At 36.2% G+C, this 21,232-nt stretch overlaps 3 protein-coding genes and 1 pseudogene across 3 annotated transcripts; 2 read left to right on the forward strand and 2 right to left on the reverse strand.

Moving 5' to 3' along the window:
- The first annotated feature begins 1,592 nt into the window (after positions 1–1,592).
- Positions 1,593–3,277, forward strand: LOC143573211 (protein FAR1-RELATED SEQUENCE 5-like). The gene is made up of 3 exons (XM_077058150.1): positions 1,593–1,633; positions 2,633–3,003; positions 3,076–3,277. The coding sequence occupies exons 1-3, from the start codon at positions 1,594–1,596 to the stop codon at positions 3,268–3,270; spliced, it is 606 nt and encodes a 201-aa protein (XP_076914265.1). The 5' UTR covers position 1,593; the 3' UTR covers positions 3,271–3,277.
- Positions 3,278–3,928: 651 nt separating this feature from the next.
- LOC143573212 (putative CRM domain-containing protein At3g25440, chloroplastic) lies at positions 3,929–6,508 on the reverse strand. The gene is made up of 3 exons (XM_077058151.1): positions 6,177–6,508; positions 5,396–5,803; positions 3,929–4,489 (listed from the first exon to the last, which is right to left on the reverse strand). Exons 1-3 carry the CDS (start codon positions 6,402–6,404, stop codon positions 3,977–3,979), a joined length of 1,149 nt encoding a protein of 382 aa, XP_076914266.1. The 5' UTR covers positions 6,405–6,508; the 3' UTR covers positions 3,929–3,976.
- Positions 6,509–8,446: 1,938 nt separating this feature from the next.
- Positions 8,447–8,857, reverse strand: LOC143573213 (calmodulin-like protein 3 pseudogene; annotated as a pseudogene).
- Positions 8,858–16,771: 7,914 nt separating this feature from the next.
- Positions 16,772–21,054, forward strand: LOC143573214 (E3 ubiquitin-protein ligase CHIP-like). The gene is made up of 8 exons (XM_077058152.1): positions 16,772–16,986; positions 17,081–17,148; positions 17,650–17,713; positions 18,759–18,830; positions 19,527–19,660; positions 19,826–19,970; positions 20,035–20,145; positions 20,750–21,054. Exons 1-8 carry the CDS (start codon positions 16,876–16,878, stop codon positions 20,873–20,875), a joined length of 831 nt encoding a protein of 276 aa, XP_076914267.1. The 5' UTR covers positions 16,772–16,875; the 3' UTR covers positions 20,876–21,054.
- The last annotated feature ends 178 nt before the right edge of the window (positions 21,055–21,232 follow it).

A 21,232-nucleotide genomic window follows, 5' to 3' on the forward strand; every position in this document is an offset into this window, starting at 1 on the left:
CAAGGGAAAGCTAAAGTGGTTTAGCGTGCTGAATTAAAGACAATTGTTTTTAAAAGCTCATTTGATTTGAAATAAGTCGGCTCGTATTGTCTTCTGATCAAAAGCCTAAATAATCGATTTAAAACTCGAAAAAATAAAATAAACGACGTTAAGTGTTTTTTACGGAGGTTCATTGAGAGAAAATTAGTTGAAAAATTGGACCATTGACATAGATTTTTAAAGGTAAGATTATTATCGACCAGTTCACAAAATATGATATTATTTATTTCCAATTTGCCTTTTAAATATATGATTCGAGTAAATATGTATGTTTCAGGTAATTAGAACATGTATCATGTAATACTAGATTCGTACAATACCATGAAAGTTCTTAAAACTAATTATCTATATAGAAGTAAAATTGAAGGTTGGTGCCACAAGACCCTAATTAGATCAAGTGGCACCACCTCAATGGTCCAAAATTTTGTTTTTAATTTTGTTTTATTGGTTAAATGTTTTTTTTTGTTTTTTTTTCTAGGTTCTTAACAAACGTTATGTTTTTTGTTTTACTGAATTCGTGTCAACTCACCACCATAACGTCTGGGACTGAAGGTTGGTGCCGCAAGACCCTAATTGGGCCAAGTGGCACCACCTCAATGGACCAAAATTTTGTTTTTAATTTTATTTATTGGTTAAATGTTTTTCTTTTTGTTTTTTTTCTAGATTCGTAACAAACATTATGTTTTTTGTTTTACTGAATTCGTGTTAACTCACCACCATAACATCCGGGACTGACAATGCTCGGGTTTTATCGACTCACCGCGCAACGTCCAGCACCGACAACGCTTGGGTTTTACTAACGCCCGGGTTTTACTGAACTTTATTTTAATTTCGATACCATAACAATCGATATCGTAGCAAATGTGAACAAAATCGACAAAATTCGTGTTGGCCCACTGTCGAAAAGCTCGGGTTTTTACCAGCGCCCCAGTTTTACCGACTCACCCGCCCGAATACAAGTCGAGTCGATGTTTCAACGATCAGGTTTTACCAATGTCCAGGTTTACCGACCAAATAAACATTGTTTTAAATATGCTTTAAAAATTACAATATGTTATACGAGTGTCGTAGAGTCACTAACTCAGTGTCTTGGACCGACCGACGTCAGCCCATCGATTCACCTTAATTTTTTTTTTCGTTTTGTTTTAGTTCCAGTACCATAACGAACGTAGCTAATACTGACTAAATTTGTGTTGACTCGCTGCTGTCGTCCGGGGCCAACCAACGCCACCCCATTGTCCTGCCTCAATAGCTACTATTAACTGAATTCGCGATGATTCGCCATTGCAACACTTGGGTTTTACCGACCGATTTACCACGCAACGCACAGTTAAATCACTAGTTTTAATAGTAAATAAATACCCATCCCGAATATTTCGCGTTTCAGATTTATCCGTCGGGTGCAGGTACGGGTACAGCACAGGCACAGTTATATATATATATATATATATATATATATATATATAATGAATATGCTAGATTATCACTTTTTCTTTCTTTCCTACATTTTTGTAGCTGTTTTGGTGTTGTCCGCCGGTGAATTTGTCGGCGGCGATGATCGGCAGTGGTGGCGGAGAAGATGCAGCCCAATTAGGTCATCATCTTTCTTCTCTTACTAATTTATTTCAACAGTTTTTTGATTGTATTGTATGAATCACAATCTGAAGTATGATCCAAATTCATAACTTTCCATTTGTTGCTGTTAGTAATAGTAATCATTATCCTTCAATTGAGAAAAATTTATTATTAATAGCCAGTTTTTGGTGCTTGGATGTACTTTCAAGATCCTATCATTTTGACATTTAAATATCAATTTTAGGGGTGTAACTGTAAACGAGCCGAGCCACGCCTGAGCCTGACCTCTGCTCGTTTATAGAGAGCTCCAGCTCGGCTCGTTTCGAGCTCTATATATAAAAGCTCGAGCTCGGCTCGTAAATAGTTTTTAAGCTCAAGCTCAGCTCGGGTTCAGGCTCGGGCTCAACTTGTATATTATTTGTTAACTAATTTATATACATAGTTAATTATTTTTATATGTTTTGAGAAAGTCTTTAACAAGCCTAAACTCGGGTTGAGCTCGTGTGCTGTACCATAAACGAGCCGAAGCTTGGTTGTGTAGTGTGAAATTAATATATAGAAGTCTAAAAGAGTTAAAACTTAAAAATAAGTTGGGCTCGTTAAGGCTTGGCAAGCCTGAATGATCTTCCCATACAAGGCTTGAGCCCGGGCTTGATAGCTAAACAAGCTTTATTTGAGGCTCAGGCTCAATAAGGCTTGGCTTGTCTCGAGCTTTTTAACGATCCAGTCTCAAATTGCTCACGAGCGGCTCGGCTCGTATTTTTCTCGTATATAATGGAGGATTGTGTATTGTATCAAATGAACTAGTAAATACAGTTTACATTTCACAAATTATTTATATGCATATTAACAGTTAAATTGTATTTAACTGGACAATTAATAAATACACAATCCTCTATTATATAGGAGTGAAATACAGCCTTACAGAGCTTAATAATAAAAATGACTATGCTACCCTCAACTAATATTATACTCTTAACACGCCTAATGTTTATAACAATGGATGTTAATTTTGCAGCAGGGTTAACAGGAGATTATGCAGAACCATGTGTAGGTATGGAGTTTGACTCAGAGGATGCTGCTAAGAAATATTATGACGAATATGCAAGACGCGTAGGGTTCAAAATGCGAATCGATCAGTGTCGTCGATCTGATGTTGATAAAAAGATAATATCTCGACGGTTATCTTGTAACAAAGAGGGTTATTATACAAAATCCAAGAATCAGTTTGGGCAAATAAGGAAACAACATACTAGTTCAAGACAAGGTTGCAATGCCATGATGCTTGTTCGGGTTAATCAGTTGGGAAAATGGGTTGTTACTAGATTCGAAAAAGAACATACTCATCCGCTAGTGTTTTCGCCTTGTGGGTCTGTTGATAATGAAGGGGTAAGTTGGTCATTTTACCTGGCGTGAGTGTTATTTTGTTTTAGTTTTTCTTAATTATTGGAAAATATGCAGGATTGTAAAGAACGAAGGATTCAGGCGTTGGCTGAAGAGTTGAAGCATCAAGATGAACTGATTAAGTTTTATCGAGAGCATTTAAGCATGTTTTTGAGAGACGTCGAGCAACAGACACAAGTTTTGTCAACAAAAATACAAGTAGCTGTTAATAATATGAGAGAGATGGAATCAACAGAAGACGAAGAACACTAGATGTATGTTTTGTTCTTGTTTATTAGAGGTAGTAGTTTCAAGTTTCAACCGTGTATAAGTTAATTTGATTTTTGTTTTTATCTAAATGTTTATGTGAAAGTCCATTTTTAATGCATACAACTTCCTAAAATTGTAGATTATTGTTTCTTGCCAATTACCGTATATCTATTTGCAAAAACAAATACTTAACGAGCTGAGCTCGAGCCCTCTTAAATTAAACCGAGCCGGGTTCGGACTCGGCTATGCTTAGCTCATTTACACCCTACTTGCAGCCAGATCATAGAAGGAAACAAGTGACAGTTGGATTGTAAGATTATTTAAATCTTCAACTGAACTGAGTATTTGTTTCTGCATATTTTTGATTTTGTTTTCATGTATAAAGTCTTTGCTGCATAAGAAGCCAAGTCCGTATATTGTTGTAGTTGCATTACATCTTGTTTAAAGATTTTGGAATTAGTTGAAAAGTAGGTGTAAATATCAAGAAACAATACTAGGACTTTTTAAGTTTTAAAACAAAACTAGATTATTTATTAATTACATGTTACCCACTGTGGTTGTGCCACCTCTGCAAGAAAGACTGTAACCATAGTCAAAAGTTTCAAGTTTTGCAAAGGTAAAACATAAATCAAATTGAACAACTTGAATGCATTTAGAATAATTAAGATTAGTATTAATATTCTTATCAAGTCAATTAACATTTCAAATATCATCTTCTCTTCTTTATAAGTGAAGCAGCTCTCAGAACCACGCGATCGACCTCGTCAAATTCTAATTCTTTTTCCTTCTTCGAATTAGCAGATATCCGCCTCAAGTGCTCCTCAAAATCATCTTCAGCCTCGTTACTTTCTACACGAAACTTATCAAATTCATTTAAATAAAGCGGTTTTTCATCATTATCTTCATCTGTTTCACGATCTGTCTCAAAAATATCAGACAAATCTTCTGAATCCGAAACTAGTTCTGGGCCCGTCACATAATCATCATCATCTTGAAAAGTATCATTTTTAGCGATGACTTGTTCGAGTTTCTCTTTGGCCTCAAGTTGTATCTTTGAATATTCTTCAGGCTCAACAACTTCAGTGTCCGATAATTCTGTTTCCAAATATACCCCTGGCCCGTTTCCAGCTTTTGCGCGAAGTAGCTCAAGATCTTGTTCAAGTCTAGGAATGTATCTTCTAACAGCACGAAGCGCGTCTTTATATTTTGATTTGTCTAACGCCTACAAGATAAAAAAAATGATACTTATTTACACACACTATCCCATTTTAAAGACATTATTGCATACTTCCATTATATATATATATATATATATATATATATATATAAACTATTTTTACCTATTTTCTGTTTTTGCAAAATTAATATGATAACAAAGTAATGAACACTATTTTATGAAAAGTAAGATGATTTCTATTAAACTAAACAATTTATGACATTGTAGCATTGTAAACATTAGTTGACTGTTGTCAGTTAACCCGTACAACAGTTGGCCTGTCTCGTATTAAGTTAATTTTCTACATTTCGCACAATTTACCAGTTATCAACAAATAAATCCTAATCGACTCATTTCTTAAAAATTAGTTAGAAATTTGCCACTCCTCTGTAAAGTTGTTCAAAAAGCTTGGGGCTCGCTCGTAGTTTGCTCGAAGAAAAGCTCCTTTAAAAATGAGCCGCACCAACTTGGCTTGTAAACGAGCCAAGCCCAAGCCAGGGTTGGCTCAGCTCAGCTCAGCTCAGTTCGTGGCTCACTCGATAACTTGGCTCGTTTAGATTAAACACCAGATTTTAACGAGCCAAGCTTGAGCTTGGCCTTTAAGCTCGTTCAATTGGCAGCCCGAGACAGCTAGTTTACGTCCGAGCCCGAGCCCGAGCCCAATCCGGCTCCGCTCGGCTCGTTTACAACCCTAACCCTCTAGCATAAGCGTGATCGGGAAAAACACATTTCCGTTTTTAGCTAAGTTTCTTGATGGCATGCTATCACTAATATACAATCCAAATCGACCCATTTCCACATAAATGACTTGGAACACCTTTTTCCAACGCATTTGACCCGTTTCAGTTTCGGCTAAATTTCTACATGTGGCACATTACAATAAAAATACATAAACAAAGGTAAAAATCATACCTTTTTCCTAGGTAGAGTAACTCTAGGCGACATAATTTCAGTAGGCGGCTGTGAATAATTCTTCCCTCTATACATAATAATAGTGTCATCGTTGTCAATATCGAGCACAATTCCACCACTTAATCTTGCAAGCTCAACCGCCATATCTTTAACTTCATCGGGAGTAAACGTTTTTATTCTCACTTGTAACGTCTCGTGTTTTTTCCAATGTAAATGCATGTTGAGGATCACACCTTGATATATTCCACGTCTTCCAATAGGCACATAATTCTTGCTTTTCTTCCCCATTTTCAAAAAATAAAAATGTTCTTCCGGTGTCAGTATTTCTGGATCATGCGTCGTTTCTGATGACTCTTTTGGTTCAATCTTGTTTAGAGCTTCCAGTAACTGCTTCTCTTTTCTTTGAGCCTGTAAATAAGTTTCAAATGCTATTTAAGTATTAATAAATTAATCGAGTTGATAAAGCTTGTAATTAGGGGGGTAAACGAGCCAAGCCGCTCGTGAACTACTCGAGGTTGACTCGAATCGAGCTGAACTTAAACAAGCTCATGCATGAAAATAGGCTTGTTTAATAAAGAGCTCGAGCTTCACTAACATAGCTCAAGCCAGCTAGCGAGCTTAAACGAGCCTATTATTTATATAAATTTTATTTAATATATATTTATTTAATAAATATTATCATACATGAAATTACTAAATACTATATATATAAAATAAATAATAGGACACGAGCCAAGCTCAAGCCTAGTCGAGCTCGGGCTCGTTTATAATCAAAACTAACCTTTCTCAGTTTGAATAGAATTTTTTCTTCTGCGGTCATTCTTTCATAATCTTTTTTCTTCTTATATCTAAATGACTTTAACCACCTCACAACCGCTCTTTTTCCCTTCAGTTTTTTCCTCTTCGGTTTAGCTTCACTTGGACCGTTTGCCACCGTGTCGGTCCAACAGCTCGTTTGTGGCTCTAAAACTTTGGGAACCATGTCCATAGGAGCCGAGTGATACCACATGGTACCACACGGGAGGTATCTTTTCGTAACATATGATGTTTCATGATCCCGAACCTTGTGTATAACATTAGAAAAACTACTACAACATGAGATTAGCAGAAAAATCCTATAATAGAGGTAGTAAAACATCTTCTCAAAAAAAAAAAAAAAAAAAAAACTGGTAATTTTTAATCCTGCAAAATTACTATCTTTTTTTATAAATAACTAGAGTGTCAAATGTTAGGCCCGTTGATTATACCCGTACTCAACTAACCCGACTTGACCAGGTTTCACTTATACTCGCTTAACCCGACCCGAACAAACCATTTGCCCAAATGCCCGAAAACTGATTGTTATTAGGTTCGGGTATCGGTTACACCATTACTCCGTTAAACATTAAAAACCCAAATAACCCGAACTGATTAACCCGACTGCAAAACGGATTGGCTATCGATTGTAACATTATGCAGTACAAAAGCCCGAAACCCAAACTACCCGATTGCGATGCGGGTCGGTTATCGGGCACGATATCATACACGAAAAACCCAACTTGATCAACACCCACATCAAATTGTTGATTTTTAGGAGGTTTTATGCATTAAAAACCCTTAAAAAACAAATTTTGTTGATTTAGCCATGAAACATATTAAAAAAATTAAACATTATTTGGTGAAATTTGAGTTGAAATCAAGTTAGATGTACCTGGGATTGTGGAGAAATTGGGAATATGTTAAAGGGTTGAAGATAAGAAGATTCTTCTTCAGGTGTTTCGATTTGCAGAATGCCATTGAAGTCACAGCTCTCATCATCATTTCTTAATTTTCTGTAATAACATCAATTAGGGTTTATTATCAGACTTGTGGCAATATTTGGGTGAAATACCAGACAGACACACTATGGAATTGTAGACACAACAAGGTCAACCGGTTAATAACCGATCCTACCCATCGGTTAGTAACCGATTTATATTTTTTATTTCAAAATCGGTTGTAAATCGGTTAACCAATTTTTTTTATTATTGTTATATTAAAAAACTGGTTTTTACGATTATTAACCGGTTCAGTCTAAGCGGTCAAAACCGGTTACTACCCGACCCAAAAAACCGGTCTAACTGGTTAATTCCCGCAAGAAAAGAACGGTAAAAACCGGTGATCAAGTATGGGACCGGGTATGGGTTAACTTTTGAAACTTCTAGTGGTTATGAGATTTAGGTGTTGTTTATTTTTTTCAGAAGTAAAATGTGTAGTGTGTGAATCACATCTGCAGGCATCTGTAAAAGAAGATGTGGTCCTATGAACCAAACCTAAGTGCTCGGCAAGAAGAAAACTGTTTGTTTTTAACGTATGTAGGCTGCTAATATGTTGGTGGTGGTGTACAAACTGTGAAAGTGGGGGGTGGTAGACGATTATAATAGGCGGTGAACAGTGGTGGTGATGGTGGTGGAAGACGATGGGTAGTGGTGATGGACGGTGGTGGTGGTGTTAGACAATGGGTGTTGGTAGGATGTGAAGAAGTGCGAAGAAGTTGAATATTACCTTTTTTCTAAGACCATAAAACAATTTTCAGGTTTTTTTTTAAACCAAACCGGCAGACATAAGCCCATTACAGACCTTTTAAGTAAAAACAAACAGAACCTTAATGGTATACATGTTTACTTGAGTCGATTACTCGAAAACATATACTAGTTTAACAAATTGTATGACGGATATGATTTTACTTTTAGTTTATTTTAAGTATATATGGTTTACTCGATCATATTCGTAGTTTCTTACCAATTGGGTTTATTTTAAGTGTATACGGCATATAATATACCTGATTTATTTGAAGTGTATACAATAATAGTTGATAATATACCAAATTAGATGTTGTTGAATGTTGGATTAGCATAAAAAACTAAGCTAAACATCTACCTTGTGTACCTTATTGAAAAGTAATATGTTACAATGCATACATATATAATTTCTAAGTATCTATACAATTTCCAAATAAGAAGATAATCAAATCATACTATGAAATAAAATCAAGTTTCCAAGCCAGCAAAACCACCTGCCTTCATCATTTGCTTAAACTTTGTAGTTAACCATTCCATCACCATCTTCATCCACCTTTTTGATCATGAGCCTACACTCCTCAACCGATCGACCCTGCCTCAACCCAAGGGACCCCAAAACGGACCTAAGCTCTTCCACGGTGATAAACCCGTCCCTATTTTGGTCAAACATGTTAAACGCCTCCCTCATATCCTCCTCTTCATCTCTCTCACCCAATATTGTTTGATAAAGCTCACCAAACTCCTCCATGTCCACGAACCCGTCCTTGTTGACATCAATTTTCTCGATCATTTGTGCAAGATCATCGTCTGGAATGTATATCCCAAGGTTTTCTAGAGAGTTTGCTAATTCTTGTTTTGTGATTTTGCCATCACCGTTGCAATCAAACATCCGGAAAACACGACGTAGCTCTGCTGGATCCATACCACATATGGAAATAACACAATATTTAATGGTTGTTTGGTAATATGGTTTTTTTAGAAGAAGATTGTTATGAAATTATAGCCAAAGGTTTAATGAAGAATAGAAGAAAATATACAAAATAGTAACAAGAGGGTTTATTGAAGAGCAATTACAGTTATTGAGGGGTTTTGTGGTTGTGAGAAATATAGGGAGAAAATATATGAGAATGGCCACTAATTTTGTAAATTGTCATTTTGTTTTAAGTGGTTAAGAATATTGCTGACAATTTGGCTGTTTTATACTCCATAAAAGGATATATTGATTTCTCTTAACAAAAAGAAACACTTGGAAACTACTTTCTTCAAAAATAGTTGAATTAGTTACCAAATCAAATTGCGGTTTCGATTCTAAGTTTCAGTTATTACACCTTTGGTCAAACGACTTCTCAAACGTAACGCAGATGGTCCATAGGAATTTAAGTTTTCCATCAAATTTTCAAGAAATGGCCAAAGTATTCCGACGTTAAAAAGAAGCAGCTTACATCTAAACTAACTAATTTGAACGGTGATAAATCAAATTTTCGTCATTGATTCATCTTACCCGCATAGGCGTTTGAAGTGCCATATGCAATTGTATAACATAAACTTAACACAATCATTTTCATATTTCTTGCACTACTTTTATAGTGTTTCTAATAACCACCATTAAAAAAACACCACTGCTTATAGGGTTAAGCACAAACAGCACTACCTTATAATTCCAAGTCCAACCACAAACCTAAATTTGACCAAAGGCCACAACTTTTCCAGATGCAACCGGTCACGGTGGTGTTGATATACTAGGCTTCCTTGGATCTGTAGAGAACAAAAATATAAGAAATGGTTCATGTATATCAAATTTTGCACTTTTTACATACAAATGCGCATATTTTTGTACATAAAAAACTAAAAATAATTTATTTATAGAGAAAATTACTGTTTGAGTCCCTGTGGTTGTAGGGCGGAGTCACATTAAGTCCCCTAAAAAATAATTGAACTAGTTGAATCCCTGTGGTACCAAACGTGACCCAAATGAGTCCTTCTGTCATTTTTCTGTTAAAAACACTGTTAAAATGAGGGGTAATTTAGTCTTTTCAACTTACAAAACAAAAACAATACATATTTAAAATGCAAACATCTTTGGGTCATCTCCATCGTGTTTTTCACAGTCCTGAACTTTTTTTTACATCTCCATGACTCCATCATGCTTTTCAACATTATTTGGGTTTTTTAATAGACCAAGATAAGTATTGTTCTTCTTCTTCTCCATTTTCTAGCCGACCAACACAGTGGAGCTGCTACCGACCAGACTGAAAGAGTGTGTTGGCTCTTGAAATGGCGGATTGACAGCCAAATTAAGGCAAAAATTGATTAACTGTTGTTTGATTAATAAACCTTCCTAGAAAAAAATTGATGATCAATTGAAGATAAGATTGAAAAATTGGTCGACGCAAAGAAGTTAGGGCTCCATCATATCTTTCCCCGTCATCTGAGCACGAAGCCTCGCCTAAGATTCGAGGTTACTTGCCGGAACCTTGTTATGGGCGGAACCTAGTTCAGCCATCGTCGTTGTTGCTTCTTTCTCTGGAAACCATCTTCTGAACCGGCGAGCAATGCAGAACCCTAGCCGCCGCTGTTACTTATTCGCCATCATATTTCGTTCGCTGTCAAAGGTCGTCGTTACTGAGGGATTTGTGTAAATGTGGAGAGTAGAATGGCGCGGTTGAATCTCAGACGTCAGTGGTGGAAATTACGGCGGTTGGATTTCCGGTCCAGATCTGGAACCGACAACCATCACAGAGGCTGGTTTTGTTCTGGTTTGAAAGTGAGCACCGGTTGAAGGAGCGAGGATTACTGGTTCATGACCAGTTATGTCTTTGCTAGATGTGTCGCCGGAAAGCCAAGGGTCGCCGGAATCCCGTTTAGATGGCACATGTATCTTCCTCTGTTGTTCTTCTTGTTCTTAGATGTAAATATATGGAATTATTTTTTGCATTTTAACTATGTATTGTTTTTGTGTTATAGGTTGAAAAGACTACATTACCCCTCATTTTAACAGTGTTTTTAACAAAAAGATAACAGAAGGACTCATTTAGGTCACTTTTGGTACCATAGGGATTCAACTAGTTTAATTATTTTTCCGGGGACTCAATGCGACTCCGCCTTGCAACCACAGGGACTCAAACAGTAATTTTCTCTTATTTATATCTTTTTTAATCTCTAATCATGTACTTACACATGTGTAACACATGTATAGATTATATTTGTCCATATTTGTTTTAGTTTCAGGAGAGATGAATAAACACTGCATTTCAACATTTTTTTTGAAGTTTCAAAAGTTTTTAAGATTGAACAGATGAACGGTTTATTTTGTTTTGGGTGCTGCCGCAATATTTAGTGTTATGCATAGATTCCTCCCCTGTTTATAAAAGTGTGTGTGTCTGTGTATACCATAGTTATTATTGATTACCTTTAACTTAATCACTGTCACTGGATACGAAGTGCTGTGAATCAGGTGCTGTGAACCGCATAGGTGCAAAGGCTGTGCAAGCAGAAACATATCAGTTGTTGAAGTGAAGATTTTAGATGAAACTTTTATTTGGAAAAATTAAAAAATAATTAAAAGCAAAATGAAGGATTTGCTTTTTGAAACTGATAATCTGATAACATATATATGCTCATACATTCATAATAGTTAGCCAATGTTGAACAATCAGTTCCATACCAGCTCCAACAAATAATTAATTATCCAATTACACGAAAATTTTCTATAAATCCAAAAACTATTACATCAAAATTGTGATTAACTTGAAAATGTGATTAGTGCAGTTGAGTATTTGTAGGAGTGCAAATAAGCCAAGCCACTCTAGAACTACTCGAGATCGGATCAATATGAAACTCAAAACGAGCCGAGCCTTATCGTGCATGAACCTCAAGAAAGCTTGTTAAGTTATCGAGCCTAGGCTCAAGCCTTGTATAGGAAAATCATTTGGGCTTGTCAAGCCTTATGTATTTTTAAAATTTAACTCTTTTGGACTTCTATGCATTAAATTTCACGCTGCACAGCCGAACTCAAACCAAGCTTTGGCTCGTTTAAAGTGCTCACACGAGCTCAAGCCTAGCTTAGCCTCGTTTAATTTTTTTTTAAAATATATAAAAAATAAATAAATATGAATATAAAATAATTAAAAAATAATAAACGAGTTGAACCCAAGCCGAGCTCAAGCTTAAAAAAATGACTCACGGGCCGAGCTTGAGCTTTAGAAAAAGAGCTCGAAACAAGCAGAGCTCGATCTCTCATAAGCCAAAAACGAGTCTATCTCAGGCTCGGCTCGTTTACACCCCTAAGTATTTGATATAAACTTAAAATTATTAAGAATACATACGATTTGTAGATTATAAGCAGAAAGTGACAACAACTGACCTGTATCTCTCATTCTTCTCTCGCGATCAAATTCAAACTTATCTCTAATCATAGAATCACCCTGCTGCCTATTTCTCCCAAAACCATGATTCTGGTTCTGCTTTCGATATTCAACCAAGTTTTAGTAAATTTACACACAACTTACAAGGTTATCAAAAATATGAGCTGTGAGCATCAAGTACCTTTGTTTCATCAGCATGAGGTGGCCTTCTTCTGCAAAACATAATAAATCAACGAATTTAAATGCTCGATCTAACAATAATCAAATAAACAACAAACACAGATTCCTTAATTAGTATGAATTCAACCTGTAAGGCGAAAAGTCTCGGTCGTCATCTTCAGCAGAATCATAACTTGCACGTTCTTGACCGTGCTTTTTGGAGTAACCTTCATCCCAGTATAACTTCTCCCAATTCTCTCTAAGTTCTTGATAAAGCTCCATGTACTTTTTGCACCAGAGTTCTTGCTCCTTTAATCAAGCATCAAAAACATAATACAATCATTCTCAATTGCCCTAATTACCAAGGAGTGTACATGAAACGAGCCAAGCTGCTCTTCAGCTACTCGAGATCGGCTCGTTAAAAACTCAAATCGAGCCAAGATTAAACAAGTTAGAGCTGTTATCAAGGCTCATTTGACAAGCTCAAGCCAGCATAGGGGTGCAAAAAACCGAGCCATTCATGAGCTCCTCGAGATCAGATGGATAAAAAACTCAAACGAGCCAAATTCGGGCCTCAAACATAGTTGTCAATAGCGAATAGCGGTAAATAGCGACAGGCCACCTATATGCTACGTAGCGAAGAGTGGCAAATAGCGACCGCTATTTCAAATTTAGCGATAAAGGAGTATAAATTTTTTTAGCAAATAATTAGGTTTTATATTCACAAAATAAGCTTTTACGGTGGAACTTGTGGAAGGTGCAACTGTTTGGTCGATAAGCAAGCCTAAAAAATAAGTTTCTAAAGCTTTTTATATTAAAAAATAAAATAAAATAAACTAAAAAAACCCCTAAATACCGCTATAATCACGTTAAATGACCGATATTTAGTATATAGCGACCTATAGCCGCATTGCTACGTAGCGCGCTATAGCGCCCGCAATCACTGATATTGACACTATGGCCTCAAATAAAGCCCACTTATTTATCTAGCCCAAGCTCGAGCCTTGTGTGTTTCTAAGCTTTACCTCTTTGGGACTTCTATGTAAATTTCACAATTCGCATTACACTGCCCAGCATTGGCTTATTTAAGGTACTACAAGAGCTCAAGCTGAGCTCAAAAGCTCGAAACGAGCCGAGCTCTAGCCTAGTCCAGCTCTGCTCGATTGCACCCCTAAATTCCTTTGAAACCCTAGTTCAGATAACACAAAATCAAAGTAATTGGATTCACAATTAATATAAACAACAATTAAAGAATATAAAATTAATAAACTAACGGAGTCCTTGAGGACAAGGCGAGTGCGACGCATGAACTGGTCACGGAGCTGTTTACGGCGTCTGTTCGGAATATTATCGCGAGGTATCACGAACCGCTCTCTCGGCGGCACGTTTTCGCCGATTTCGTGCATTTCGCCGTCAATGGCCCACCATTCGGACTTGTCGTCGGGTTTCCGCAAGGCGGCGGGTCTGGATTTGGAGCGTCTACGCGTTGGAGATGGGGCGGCGGAGAGATGTCGTGTTGGTTGTAGTTGGACGGTGGTTAGGTGGAGATGTCTCCGGCACCGGCGTGCTAGTGAAAGCATTTGAGTGGAGGCTTTAGTGGCGGCACGATGTTGTGTGACGGAAGGCTGCAACCAGGAAGTGTGTGAGTTGAGTTAGCCGGTGACAAAATAAGATATACGGCTAGCAATAGAGATGAAAAAAAAACAAAAAAATTATAAGACCATCTATGAACTAGTAGCTTTTTACTCTCAATCCTATGTGTTCTAGGCTAACTAAAGATAAATTAACTGGTTAAAGCATTAAGTTCTTACTGTCATGTGACATGCAGTGAGGCTTTAACTAACATATCATGTAACCTTATGGATCACCCACGATACGTTGGTTAAAAACTAAAAAATTTGACCAATTGTTATAGGTGGACCTCATTCACCATTTGGTGAAAATGGCGCTAACAAGCTACCACCCCATCCCTCAGCTTCCCCGTTGCTTTGCGTGACGTGGTGTTAGGACATTGGTAAGCACATGTTCGCCTTGGCTCCCTAGCTAACTCACGACCGGTGGTCTAACCAAGCAACTATAACTTATTTACCTCCAACATTAAAAACATCATGCATTTATCGATTTACGTATCATTATCAGTTGTCCAAGTTATTGATGCACTTGTAGAAAGGAAAAATATTAGCATGATTTAAATAATAAAAAAAGAGCATAAAAGTTGAACACGCGTTATTCTTGTTGTGGGCATGTAGATGTTTGTGGGGTATGCACTCCAATGGGGAAAAGTCGAAAATTTGTTTGTGGGACAGATAATTAGTGTGTGCAAGACCATTCAAATCCTAATTATTTGAAATTCTAATTTGAAATATCCGAGAATTCGGATTTGAACATACTTTAAGAAAAATGGATGATTCGAATATTTGAGATGTTTTTTATAATAAAGTTTTTAAATACCAAATATTAATAATTAATTAAGTTTTTTTATAATAAAGTTTTTAAAACAACAACAACAATCATACCCATCATATCCCACAAATAACTAAAGTTATCTGTAGCAAGGTTTAATGAGGGTGGGATGTATACAGACCTTGCCTCTATCTCTAAGGATAGAGATGTTGCTTCCAGTGAGACCCCAGCTCAAAAATAAGTAAATAAACAAACAAAAAAAAATAAGATAAAATAAAAGAAAACAGTAGTGTTGAGATACTATACTATAAACAATATACTAATGGTAACATTTAAGCAACGTTTATAATATACAGACTAAATAATAAAAATAATAATATGATAAAAAATACTATGATAAAAATAATAACCATAAATAGAAAATTAAAATAATAATAACGAAAATAATATAATAAAAAGTTATAACAAGAAATAGCCCCTCCTCCGACGGATCCTTAACCTTAATTCTACGTCTCTAGGAAGTCTTATCCTGAACCATGTCCTCAGATATGTGCAAATCTAGCAAATCATACATAATCCTTTGGTCCTAAGTCAATTTAGGTCTACATCTATCCCTCTTCCCCTTTACAAAGAAAGTTTCCACTTATCTAACGAGACCCGTTTGTTGTCTTCTTTTTACATATCCAAACCATCTCAATCTGCCATCTCTTATTTTATTTGACATACTAGCCACTACTAGTGTTTCCCAAAACGCCTCGTTTTTTATTCGGTCTAACCTTGTGTGCCCACACATCCACCTTATTATTGTCATCTCTGCTACCTCCAACTTACGAACATGTGTCTTCTTGATGCCCCAACAATCTGTTCCGTATAGCATCGCAGGTCTAATCGCAACCCTATAAAACTTTCCCTTTAATTTAGTTGGGAACCTCCTGTCACACAATACCCTTATGGCAGTTCTCCATCTACACCATCCTGCCTGGACATGATGGACTACATCACTATCCGTGCCCCCCATTACTTTGTACAAACGATACTAAGTATTTGAACTTGGTTGACTGCGGAACCTCTTGGGATTCAATGGTGATTTGAACGTCCTCGTCATCGTTTAATCCACCAAACTTTGACCGACTAATCTTTAAGCCTTTACTCTATAAAGCAGCTTACCACTCCTTTAGCTTCATGTTGAGATATTGTTTTTAATAGCAAATATTCATGCCCCCCCCCCCCCATTTATATCGCTTTGTGTATTCTCTCCACCCTAGTGTACCTTTCCAACCACCACATCCATTTTGATCATCGCTAACCATAGCACCACCTTATCTCTAGATCCAGATGCCTTGCACTTCAATCCGCCATCACCTCACCTAAACCAATCACCCCAAACCGAGTTATCTTCTATGTTTGTGTTGACATAAGGTCCACAAATCTAAATATGTTGGAACAAATTTGCTACCTTATATGAAGTGCGCAATTGAAAACCTTGCCACCAACTCTTTACTCCCTACGCAACAAGTCTGATGCAACTAATATAAACCCATGTATTGTTTTCGAAATCCTTTCAATATTTGAAATATATGGCATACAACTAAATTAACATATTTTAAAACCTATTCGGTTAATCTTCACAAAAAAATAAACAATAAATCAATAACCTTACACTTTCTTTTGAAAGATAAACTTCATTCAAACACCAACACAAACAACTACAAGAAAAACCATGACCTTTCCACCTAACGCGTAAGAGCCACCAGACCAAACCAAGACACTCACATTAAAACATTCTTACATCAATTTGACCAGCTACCCTTATTTCCACGTCATATGTCCTCTAAAATAATTTTTTTTATTAAAAAATACATTTCATTACAAAGGTCCTAACACACACACACAGAGACTATTGTGTCGATCTAGAACCATCATCTCTCTCGCCTGCCATCGCCTGCCACCGAGTTTTTAACAAACAGGAAACAAAGCATTCGCGTAATAATAATAATAATAATAATAATCGGCGATGGCGAAGGGTGTGAATTCAGCAGCGGAGCAAGCAGAACAACTCAAGCAAAACGGAAACCTTTATTTCAAGAAGAATAGGTTAGGTGCTGCCATCGATGCTTACACCGAGGTATTTCATTTCATTTTATTTTATTTTTTTTTTATATTTTTATTTCATGCTCATAAGGTGTTCGACGAAATGCCGATTTGTTTGATTTTGATAGGCGATCACGCTGTGCCCTAATGTTCCGGTTTACTGGACCAATCGTGCGTTATGCCACCGTAAACGCAAGTATGTACCCTCTGATTTTGTCATTTAGGGTTTGAACTAAGACACAGTTGACAGTTAAATCTTTGCTTCATATTGCAAAATTGGATTGAATATTGTAGGCAAATTGTAAATAAATAATCCCACCTTTTGTGCATCGGCCGATAATAATCCCAACTTTAAACATCACCACCAACGGTCCAACCTTTTAGCTATTTTTGTCTCAATGGCCCCCTGTTAAAAAACACTTAGCGTCGTTAAGTTTTTTCCGAGTTTCAAACTTATCTCGAAACGGTATCATTCTCGAAACTTATCTCGACTGATGTAAATCAGTTAGAAACTCGAAAAAAACTTAACGACGTTAGGTGTTTTTAACGGAGGACCATTGAGACAAAAATAGCTGAAAGGTCGGACCGTTGGTAGTGATTTTTAAAGTTGGGATTATTATCGGCCGATACACAGAAGGTGGGATTATTTGTTTCCAATTTCCCAATATTGTATGTAATTATTTGTGTTGGTGTATAGTGAATGGGCAAGAGTTGAAGAGGACTCGCGGAGGGCGGTTCAGCTTGATCCTAAATCTGTCAAGGTGTATATTAACAGATTATTTTGTTATATTGTATAGATACACTATTCACCTGTTGAGCTTCATAGTTCATATTGCTGTTCATTGTGCGAATTATAACTTTTTGCTTCTATTACGGGGTGTGATTGACTGATTGATTGATATGTCGAGTGTTGATAATTTCATACCGTTTATTTTTTTTACACGTGTTGATCATTGTGGGAAATGCGAGTGTTGATAAATGATAATCTTTTCTCTACACCTCTGTTAATACAAATCGTTATAATACAAGATATGATAGTCATGTTGCGGTATAAATGGAGCATAAAATAGATATAACTCTATTTGCATGTTAATATCTCATTATCAGCATTGACAGTTTAGATATCTTGGTTTTTCATGTGAACCATAGGTTGATGTTAACTATTTGCATATTAACTCTATTTTAGCTTCTATTACTGGGTGTGATTGATTGATTGGTTGATATATCAAGTGTTGATAATTTCATACCGTTTATTTTTTTATACGTATTGATCATTGTGGGAAATGTGAGTGTTGAATGTTGATAAATGATAATCTTTTCTGTACACCTCTGTTAATACAAATCGTTATAATACAAGATATGATAATCATGTTGCAGTATAAATGGAGCATAAAATAGATATAACTCTATTTGCATATTAATATCTCATTATCAGCATTGACAGTTTAGATATCTTGGCTTTTCATGTGAACCATAGGTGCATCAATCCCGGTGATTCTTGGGAAACATTGCATCTGATTTGTTAGGTTTTGATAAAAAATCCTAGCTTGGATGCTGTTTGCTGTGACAGTTTTCTCTCTCTTTCATGCGCAGCATGGCTTAATCGTTCTTTATCCTTACCTATGATATCTTATTATGTGATATTGTAAATCTTGTAGGCAATATAATGTTTTTTAAGATTGCATTTCCCTCAAAAGCGCATGCTAGCTTACATCATCCTTAATCAGCTGAATGTACATTAATTGCAAATATAACCAGAGCGGACTACCTTAAATGATATGACGTGGGCCTCTTTTATATCTGCAGGGACATTACATGCTAGGGCTTGCACTACTACAAAGGGAACAATATAATGAAGGAATTAAAGCGCTTGAAAGGGTATGCATCTTACTTTCAGTTTTGCGATCTCTTAAGATTAAACTGCAAAAAACAATGTTGTGTTCTTTCGATGGTTGAAATTATATGTTTTTATCCGAATGGTTTATGTGGTTAATCAAGATGGCATGATTGTGGACTCTAATTAATGAATACTCTGATGTGGAAAGTTAGGATTTATTTAAAATTTTAAGAGATACCCGTCAATCTTCTGCTTGTTTATTGAAGTATAATCACAGTGTGGCTATATAAGGCGTTTCAATTAATATAGTAATAGGTCAAAATGATAATTTTTGGTCTGGGTCATAATGAGTTGGTTGGCTTGTACCGGCAAACTTTCTGTTCAATTTTTGAACTTTTTAATAACTGGTTTGTATTAAAATTTGCTTACAGAATATATATACTTTTATTTACAGTAATAGTACAACTTGTAAAAAAACCAGTTTAGTAATTTGTATACATTACACTATGCTTACAACCTGCTTTCCTTTTAGTTTGACCAGTAGAGATGAACCATGACCCAAATTGACCCATTCATAATGGTCAAGTTTGCCATCGCCATCACTTGTATGAGTAATTGTTCTCAAATTTTCTATGTGTAAGCAAGGAGCAATTTTCTATAATTGTATGCGCATTTTAGTAGAATAATATTGGATAAAACATGTTTACCAATTGTAATAGGCTTATGAGACCATGCAGGCTTTGGACCTTGGTAGAGGTGCACACCCTCATAGTTATATGATGGAGGAGATATGGCAGGAGCTTGCAGGTGCAAAATATAAGGAATGGCAGCGTGATTCAACTAAACGAGCTTCGGATTTGCAAAAACTTGAGTATGTTTCTTCTTAAATTGTTCCCATCTGGCGGTTGAATTTATAGGTGTCAAAACAGGCTGGGCCAGTTTGGGTTCACTAACAAAACAATTTATTTTCTTCATTTTTTGAAATATTTCACGGTCCATTAGAGTTTAACCCATTATCTGTTGTTACGTGCCACAGAAAGTCGTGTGAGATAGCTCTTAAAGAAAATTATTTGCATAACATCAGCCAAGATGAAGATGGTATTACGGATTCAACTTCAGAACAACTAGCAGCTCTGAAATTAGTATTCAGCAAAGCTGCAGAAGCCGACAAGCCAACAGATGTAAGTTTTTCTGTTTTCTTTTTGAATTCAAGTTTCCTTCTTAGTGGCACATCTGTAATTTCAGGTGCCAGATTATCTTTGCTGCAAAATAACACTCGATATATTTCGTGACCCTGTCATTACTCCAAGCGGTTTAACTTATGAAAGAGCCATCATTCTTGATCATCTAGAGAAGGTATTATTGCTTTACGTGGCATTAGTATAATAGTTAAGAGAAGGTTGCACAAATGGTCCCTGTAGTTTAACCATATTGCAAGTTTGGTTTCCAGATTTTAGTAAATGCAAGCTTATTACAAAAATATGTAAGACAGACAGGCGGTTGCATGTTTAGTCTCCACTCTTAATCTTGGTTAGTTTTTAACGGAAAAGTGATTTCGTGTGTCACTTGTGTGAGGGTAATTGCGTCTTTTCAAGTTTGGAACCATGATAGAATACTATTCAAACTCAAGAACTCCTAATGTTAACTTCATCACATTCGATTATGCATTGAACCTTCAGTTTTGCACTGATCGAATGTGATGAAGTCAAGTATAATCATTAATTAGAGTCCAAATTTGAAAAGGCACAATTATGCTCACATTATGAAACCAGACATCAATTTTTTGTTAAAAACTAACCAGGATTAACGGTGGAGGACGTGCAGCCCTCTCACAAATGTTTGGACTAAGTTTGCAAGTTTTAATATCTGGGGACCATACTTGCAATATGGTCAAACTACAGGGACCATTTGTGCATAGTATAACTTTTTTGAAACTTACATTAAACCGAGGTTGTTGCAGGTGGGGAAGTTTGATCCAATCACTCGTGAAGATCTTCACCCGTCGCAACTAGTACCGAATTTGGCAATTAAAGAAGCAGTAGAAGCATACTTGGAAAAACATGGATGGGCATATAAGATGGAATGAAATATATTGTGGTGGTAAATACGTTAACTAGAGATTGATGTTTTTGCACCCTAAAACTCTGGTGGTTCATTCATATGTTGTACAGTTTCATCTATGCCTTTGTTCTTTTGGTATGTGGTACATTTGACTTTTGTGCTTGTACAGTTGAGTGGCAAAACTTGGTACACAAGTCTTTTTTTTTTACCCAAACGGTTTATTGCTTATTTATCAAAATAACTTGAATTAAAATTACAAATGGGCATGCTTTAATAATCAGCAGCCATTTTTTATATCCAAAGTTTTGTAGGAACAGTCCTTAATGGCCTGATGTGCTCCTGTGCTAAAACCGCAGGGATGTTAATAGGCATAGTGCTACAT

Source organism: Bidens hawaiensis, unplaced genomic scaffold (genome assembly GCF_021521415.1).
Source record: "Bidens hawaiensis isolate Kalapana, Puna unplaced genomic scaffold, B.hawaiensis_p1.1 tig00026238_1, whole genome shotgun sequence".
Classification (NCBI taxonomy): domain Eukaryota; kingdom Viridiplantae; phylum Streptophyta; class Magnoliopsida; order Asterales; family Asteraceae; genus Bidens; species Bidens hawaiensis.

Excerpts from the sequence above, each read along its gene's own strand:
- LOC143573212 (XM_077058151.1), bottom strand. The coding sequence starts at position 6,404 with ATGTGGTATCACTCGGCTCCTATGGACATGGTTCCCAAAGTTTTAGAG. Across the intron at positions 5,804-6,176 it reads TTCTATTCAAACTGAGAAAG|GCTCAAAGAAAAGAGAAGCA; the intron begins GTTAGTTTTGAT and ends ACTTATTTACAG. Across the intron at positions 4,490-5,395 it reads TTACTCTACCTAGGAAAAAG|GCGTTAGACAAATCAAAATA; the intron begins GTATGATTTTTA and ends TTTATCTTGTAG.
- LOC143573214 (XM_077058152.1), top strand. The coding sequence starts at position 16,876 with ATGGCGAAGGGTGTGAATTCAGCAGCGGAGCAAGCAGAACAACTCAAG. Across the intron at positions 17,714-18,758 it reads TTGATCCTAAATCTGTCAAG|GGACATTACATGCTAGGGCT; the intron begins GTGTATATTAAC and ends TTATATCTGCAG. Across the intron at positions 18,831-19,526 it reads GAATTAAAGCGCTTGAAAGG|GCTTTGGACCTTGGTAGAGG; the intron begins GTATGCATCTTA and ends GAGACCATGCAG.
- LOC143573211 (XM_077058150.1), top strand. The coding sequence starts at position 1,594 with ATGATCGGCAGTGGTGGCGGAGAAGATGCAGCCCAATTAG. Across the intron at positions 1,634-2,632 it reads AGAAGATGCAGCCCAATTAG|CAGGGTTAACAGGAGATTAT; the intron begins GTCATCATCTTT and ends TTAATTTTGCAG. Across the intron at positions 3,004-3,075 it reads GGTCTGTTGATAATGAAGGG|GATTGTAAAGAACGAAGGAT; the intron begins GTAAGTTGGTCA and ends GAAAATATGCAG.